Source organism: Borostomias antarcticus (genome assembly GCF_949987555.1).
Source record: "Borostomias antarcticus genome assembly, contig: scaffold_465, whole genome shotgun sequence".
Lineage (NCBI taxonomy): Eukaryota > Metazoa > Chordata > Actinopteri > Stomiiformes > Stomiidae > Borostomias > Borostomias antarcticus.
Window position 1 is genome coordinate 2501 of NW_028175838.1, and position 7500 is coordinate 10000.

The 7500-nt window shown below is 49.6% G+C and overlaps 1 protein-coding gene and 1 pseudogene across 2 annotated transcripts in view; both read right to left on the reverse strand.

Moving 5' to 3' along the window:
• Positions 1-927, reverse strand: part of LOC311329112 (cysteine and histidine-rich domain-containing protein 1-like) — a gene marked incomplete at both ends in the record, with an annotated part of 2010 nt that extends 1083 nt beyond the window's left edge. The window contains one exon of the mRNA XM_084462992.1: positions 864-927. Within this exon, the coding sequence (XP_084319118.1) occupies positions 864-927 (64 nt within the window). The remainder of the gene's footprint in view (positions 1-863) is intronic.
• Positions 928-4288: 3361 nt separating this feature from the next.
• Positions 4289-7500, reverse strand: part of LOC311329113 (phosphatidylinositol-binding clathrin assembly protein-like) — a 23123-nt pseudogene continuing 19911 nt past the window's right edge. Inside the window, exons 14-15 of the transcript XR_014631336.1 lie at positions 7452-7500; positions 4289-7298 (exon numbers count right to left, since the gene is read on the reverse strand). The exon at positions 7452-7500 is cut by the window's right edge and continues 68 nt beyond it. The product of XR_014631336.1 is annotated as a phosphatidylinositol-binding clathrin assembly protein-like (transcript). The remainder of the gene's footprint in view (positions 7299-7451) is intronic.

A 7500-nucleotide genomic window follows, 5' to 3' on the forward strand; every position in this document is an offset into this window, starting at 1 on the left:
GTTGCTAGGAAGGACACACCTCTTAGTCAGTACTCCCACTGAAGACACGTGGCTAGCTCCATTCTAGCTCCGAATTCTCTCTCTCTCTCACACACACACACACACACACACACACACACACACACACACACACACACACACTTCTCTCGCAAACCTGTTCTTACAGTAACTCTCCGACTACTTTACTGTACTATAGTGGGTCAGACGTGACCAGGTCTCAATCTGGGTCAACAAGACCAACGAGACAACATGGCCGACGATCAAATAGCATTGTTGCTGGAGCCACAGTACTTCTAAAGAACAGACCGTGTCATTTAGAAGTACTTCTCCAGGACATAAACATCTGACGACAATAGGACAATAACACCCAAACCCATATTGACGCTAGAATACTTCATAAGTACAACAAAGGTACTAGAACTCTCCTACTCCCACAGTACGGATCGACCAGATAGTTATAGAGGTACTGTCCACGACAGTAATCAGTACAGTACTAATTCAGTAGGCTAGTACTACAACTCTACAACTGTATTAATTCTACAGTGTTCATCTACTAGACACTGTAGTTGTAGGGGTTCTGTATCTACTGTACTAGGTGAGCCATAACTATCTACTGTACTAGGTGAGCCAGAACTATCTACTGTACTAGGTGAGCCACACTGGTATCCATGTCCTTGTCTGTGTCAAGCCAGGACACAGTAACTAGCGCTGATGAGACTAATTTGGACTAATTCGGTACTACAGCTTTAGGTGGGTCAGCGTCTTCTGAGGTGTGTCCAGGCCCGAGGTGTGTCCAGGCCCCTGAAGCGTGTCCAGGCCCCTGAGGCGTGTCCAGGCCTCACCGCCGCGCGTCCGGTTCTTACCGTCGCTGTTCTTGTCCGCGTCGAACCTCCCTCCGCAACCTTTGTTGTAGCACAACAGAGCCATGTCAGCCTGTGATCCGGTCTCGTCCTTCCGTCCTCTGTCTGGTCCTGGGGGCCGCGGAGCAGTCTTAATCCAGCCGGACCACTTCTGGAACGTTCTCCAGAGAGGGGAGAAGAGGCGAGGGAACGAGAGAGAGATCCAGAAGGGAAGGCCTTCCCCAGAGAGAGAGAGAGAGAGAGAAGGGGGTCTTCTTTGCTAGGCTAGGCTGAATGACATGGTTAAAAATAGCATCTCATACCCCCCTCTCTCTCTCCCCCCTCCTCCTCTAGCTCCCCAGCTGTTCAATCTTATCTGGGGGGGGGTGATGGGGGGGCATTCTTTCACTCCTGTCACCCTGTGCTTCTCCAGACCTGTCACAAACACACACACACTCACACACTATACACAGACAGCGTCATGGACTGTCTCACCATGACTGTCTCACTAACAGAGCAGCCCACAGGCCTATCGTAGTCAGCCAGTAATATGAGCCGGGGGGGGGGGGGGGGTAGGGGGGAGGCCTACTGTACAGAACCAGGAACAAACCCAGGTGCTGGAATCTAACCCCAGAGTCAGAGTGCGATCAGGGGAAGCTGACTGCTGAGCAGTGGGATCCAGACGCGTATGAATGAGCAGCCGTATCTGTGTGTCTATTAACTATTGACCTTCCCCTTTAATTGGCTGAGATCAGTGTCCATGCTTCCCCTGGACAGAGCGTCGATAGCAGGCTAATAGAGGCGAGCCACGGCGACGGTCACTAGAGGTCTGGTTGATAGAATCCAGGAGAGATGGAGAGGGGGAGAGAGAGAGAGCAGAGGAGAGAGCAGAGGGAGTGGTATACGGGTGATTCATTTCTAATTAATAGGCTTCTACTAAATAAATACTGTTTGCTTTAAGGAGATATTATGTACATGTTTAATTTGTGGATCAATTTGAAACCTGATGTATCGTCTATTAATTGATGCATGTTCTACAGACTGACTTTGCTCTGGCGTTTGATTAATTTTATATCTGAGGATTATGTACTGGCTTATAGGCTTTTGTACTGCATGTTAATAATGAATAATATATTGTATATATTCTCAGAATCATCAGTTTTTAATGTCAAGGTTCGACATACAATATAATAAATTTTGTGCCTACTTGGAGGTGAGAATGTGAAGTCGACACCACACACACACACAGACACACACACGTCCCCATTAAACACGTCCCCATTAAACCACACAGACCAGTTCAGGAATGGAAAATGACCTTTTTATTTCTTCCAAAAAAAGGAGAGAAACAAAACCCATAAAATAAAGAAATAAACGCGCTAAAATAAAAAAGCTCAGGATTTATTCAGTAATGTTTGTCTGCTTCTTTCCATGCTTAATAAAATTCTTATAATTCTGCATAAATAAATAAAAATGTACAAAGAAAGAGGAGAGGGGGAGACGGCAGGGAGGAGAGGAAGAGGAGATTGAGAAGAAGAAGATTCTCTAAAATCATTTGGCATCATTAGTTGACAATCTATGGCTTGATGGGACCAGCTGTCTTCCTCTCCTGTCCATCTATCCATCATCTGTCTGTCCATCTATCTATCTATCTTCTATCTATCTGTCTATCTATCTATCTATCCATCTATCTGTCTATCTATCTATCCATCTATCTGTCCATCTATCTATCTATCTATCTGTCCATCATCTATCTATATATCAGTCCATCTATCCATCCATCTATGTCTGTCTGTCTATCGGTCCATCTACTGTATCTGTCTGTCCATCTGTCTATCTATCTATCAAACATCTATCTATCTATCTATCCATCTATCTAATCTATCTATCTATCTATCTATCCATCAATCATCTATCTATCTGTCATATCTATCATCTGTCCATCCACCCCCACTGGCTAAGATCGTATCAACGTCGCCATGACGTGATCTTTCATGTGTCGGAAAAATAAAGAATAAAAAAAGACAAACCTATGATAGTATCAGAAGGTTGTTGTGTACTGAGTGTGTATGTGTCTATATATATATACAGGTTAACAGAGTGAGGCAGCAGTCAGGAGGGGCGTTCCTAAAAACATGTAGAAAACAGAAACGTGCAGGAATCCAGTCAGACCCACACCGGAGGAGGGATGAGGGGGGGTTCAGACCCACACCGGAGGAGGGATGAGGTTCAGACCCACACCGGAGGAGGGATGAGGGGGGGGGTTCAGACCCACACCGGAGGAGGGATGAGGGGGGGGTTCAGACCCACACCGGAGGAGGGATGAGGTTCAGACCCACAACGGAGGAGGGATGAGGGGGGGGTTCAGACCCACACCGGAGGAGGGATGAGGGGGGGGTTCAGACCCACACCGGAGGAGGGATGAGGGGGGGGTTCACCAGGCTGTCGCCCCGAGGCGGTCTCTCTGTCCTCATCCCGCGTGAAGAGTAGGAAACTGAGGTGGTCTAGTTTTCAAAGCTGCTCCGTGACCGTGTATACGCAAAAAAGCAACATATAAATAAAGTTGAATTTAATGCAATAGTCTGTGGCAGTAGAATCAGTAACGGGAGTATTCTAGAACCACGCACACGGGTTCTAGAACGCGGAGGTCACAGAGGTCACAGAGGTCACGGAGGTCACAGAGGAGCAGAACGGCGAGATCTGAGCGTTCCAGACTCGTGTTCCGTTCTGTTCTGTCTGGTTCAGGTCCCTAAAGGTGCCCCTGTGCCCCGTTTGGCTCGGAGCTAGTCATGACATCACTGTTCCGACCTTGGGTAGTTCTACAAGTACGCGGCGTGGACGGGCGCGCGCCTGTCAGTCAAAGCTAGGACCAGGCCTGACCATTCCCAGCTATGGTTACTGATGTGTTGCCTTATCTAACCAACAGAGGGCGCCACAACAGCATTTAATACCCATTCAATACAGGAAAGTTAACACACATCATGACATCGTCTGGTCCCCCCCACACACTCCTCCCAAGACCCTGTTGCTGTGTCCTTAGACACAAGTCCACGCCCATTGGCTACGACAACCAATTAACCAATCACACTCTCTCTGGGACATTACGACGAGTTTGAACAGGACAACAGAGAGAAAGATCATCATCATCATCATGCTTTTAGAAGGGGGCAGCCAGAGAAAACAACATCAACATCATCATCAACAACAACATCATCATCATCAACAACAACATCAACAACAACAATGACCATGCACTCCAAACACACGCTTAGAAGCCTCTATGCTTCTCTTTCCCTCTCTCCCTCCCTCTTTTGACCCTTCCTTCCTTCATTTGAACCCGGCTCACGGACACGGCGACGCCCCCACTAACAGGCAGGACTGGGGTCCATGCGAGAAAAAGAACGAAAGAAACAGAGAGTGTTAAACAAAAAAAAACAGGAAAAGGGGACCTCGAGTTAAAAGCTGTGCTCATCGTCAAACATCAAACATAAGTGCCCGACCCCTCAGATTCAGCGCTGACCCGGGATACGAATGAAGCCGATCCCCAACAATGGTCCAAAGTTAGTAGCCTGTACCAGGCCCGGGTCGGGTGCACTTGATTTAATCTGACCCAGTGCAATAACACCAAAGGAACAGTCCCAAAAGTGCAAACTCGGGAGATGAATCAATGAATCAAACGCGCCTCGAGTGGAAAGCAGACTGCCACCCTCCAGACCAGAAGGGGGCAGCAGTCCTGCGTAACGAGCAACGGGGAGGGGCGCCTCCATTTTGGGACGCAGGAAAGAGGAGAGAGAGAGAGAGAGAGCGAGAGGGAGGGAGAGGGAGGTTGGGTGTGGGGTCTAGAAAGGCGTCCGTCAGACAGTGAAGACACAGAAACGGGATACAGAGCTAGTTCTACTAGACGGTGACGAAGAGGACAGATACTGTATCTACAGGGACAGGTCGATCGAGATCGAGAGAGAGAGAGAGAGAGAGAGAGAGAGAGAGAGAGAGAGAGGTGGCCACGGGAGAATCTAGAGAGACGCGTCCAGAAGGTGTGGCTCTAGAGCTCCGCCCACCGGGTGGCGAAGCGCTTCCTAGAGCAGTGTAGGTGAGCGTTGAGGGGCGGGCGAGCTGTGCCTAGGAAACGCGGGGGGTGAAAGGTTGGAGGCGCAGGGGGTGAAAGGTCGGAGGAGATTCCGGAGCTACGCTTGCTAGGATGGAGGAGCGGCCGTTAAGCGGTGATTCTAGAGCTATAGAAGGTGAAGCACTGGGCTACAGTCTCTGGGAACTGGGGTCGGCAGGCTGGACTTCGGGGGACCGGGGGACAGGGGTTCGGACGGGGGAGGGGGGTCCCCGACTCATTTGACGCCCCCCCCTCTGTCCCTCTGAAACCACGGCGACGCGTGGCGTGCTACTCTCAGTGCAACGTGTTGGCCGGTTCTGCACGAACGTACAAATAGAAGCGTCGTAAAAATCGTCGGCTTTGAGCCCCCAAATCAACACAGATAGCCCTCGATGAGTAACACACACTCACACACACACACACACACACACACGTACAGGTATGTACAGCAAGAACACATTACACACGCGTGATATAGAGACACAAGCAGACTGTGGCAACAGACACTTTGGCTGGAGAAGGAGGCCGAACCCCTAAGTGACCTTTGACCCATAGTAATCTCTGACCCCCATTTAGTGACTCGTCGTCAACCGCCGGAGTGAGGCTTGGCCAATCACAGCGAAGGGTGCTTTGTCAGCTTGACGAATCAAAACCACTCGATCAAAGTAACTAATTTAATCTCAGCATTTCCAGTTGGCACATCGTAATGTAAAGCGACTGGATCGACAGAACGAGGAGTTGTCAACAGTTCGAGTCCTTGGCGACAACTCTCGGTCGATAAACAGTCGCACCTGACGTACTTTTAAAGTCTACAGCCGACTTAAAGTCTGACCTTCGACTCGAAGTGAGCGGGACCCGACTATGGCTGAGAAAGAAACAAACGCCGGGTTATGAACGTTGCGGTTAGTAAAATAAACAAACCGGATAAATTGTAAATACAAACCATCACCATGATCAACATCCGGTGACGACATCAATAGAGTACAGGAGGGTTTGGGGGGGGAGGTTTGTAACAAGGTTGTGGCAACGTTGTAACATGGTTATAGTAACGCTGACCCACCAATGTCCGGGAGACGTTGAGGCGAGGACAGTGGAACAACATACAGAAGTTTATACAACAGAGACATAAGTTTATACAGTTCTCTCATTTTGGACACAGACACGGGACAGCCAATCAGAGTCCGCTTCTCTCGACGGACAGGCGTCGGCGGCGAATGAGAGCTGGAGCGGATGGGGAGGGGGGAGGGTTCTCCTTTAAAGGTTTTTCAAAGGTTCACATCCAGCTTGATTGCACCTGTATGTGAGGCTCGTCCGTGTCTGAAAACGTCACCCTCTCTGTCACACGCGCACACGCACACTTTGACACACCCTGGTTGTTAGATGTCAAACTTCTGTTGTCTGGGCGCATTTCCGCTCGCTGCGAGGCGAGCGGTGTTGGATAATCGGCCTCTATTCAGCCCAGAGGGGGGAAGCCGACGCCCAGGACACACTGGAAGCCGAGGATCAGATTATGTTGTTGACTCTCGGCTGCGACAACAAAAACAACAAAACAACAGGTTCCTTCCTGAATATCCTGTTGAGCCTCAATGAGGTCATCAGGCTAGGCTAGGCCTCTCTCTCTCTCTCTCTCTCTCCCTCTTTCCCTCTCTCTCTCCCTCTCTCTCTCCCTCTCTCTCTCTCTCTCCCTCTCTCTCTCTCCCTCTCTCTCTCTTTCTCTCTCTGTCTCTCTCTCTCTCCCTCTCTCTTTCTCTCCCTCTCTCTGGAGAGACGCGCACCAGAGACCAGTAACACTATCTGATGTGAGGAGAACGGGAGTGGCATCGAAAGAGGCGACTCTCTATCCGACTGTAGAGAAACAGGGAGCTATATTGGGGGGGCTGTGTGTGTGTGTGTGTGTGTGTGTGTGTGTGTGTGTGTGTGTGACGGGGTCGTTTCAGACATGGAGACGAGCCATGATGACATCATAATAACGCTTCCTCCTCCACCCCTCCCCTCTCTGTCTTTCATCCAGGCCTCTGTCTCTCCTGCTCCTCCTCCTCTCTTCCTCCTCTTCTCCTCTCCTCCTCCGTTCTTCTGGTATTTGGTGGTTTTGTCTTCTGTGTCATTCATTCATTTGTTTGTTTAAGTTTGTGTTCCTTCATTCCACTCTGATGGTAGGTTGGTTCCGTGTGTGTGTGTGTGTGTGTGTGTGTGTGTGTGTGTGCGTTGATGGTATGTTGGTTCTGTGTGTGTTGATGGTATGTTGGTTCTGTGTGTGTTCGTGTGTTCGTGTGTGTGTGTGTGTGTGTGTGTGTGTGTGTTGGCCGCCTCTTTTGGCACCTCTGCTATGCACCACTGGACTACATGAACTGCATCTGGAGAGAGAGAGGGAGGGGGAGAGAGAGAGAGAGAGAGAGAGAAATACAGAAAGACAGAATTAATTGTATTCAGTTTGTGTGTGTGTGTGTGTGTGTGTGTGTGTGTGTGCGTTGTCCATGAATGTGTGTGTGTGTGCGTGCGTGTGTTACCTGGGCTCCCGGCATGGGGGTGAAGGGATTGGTGGGTCTGAGGACTGTC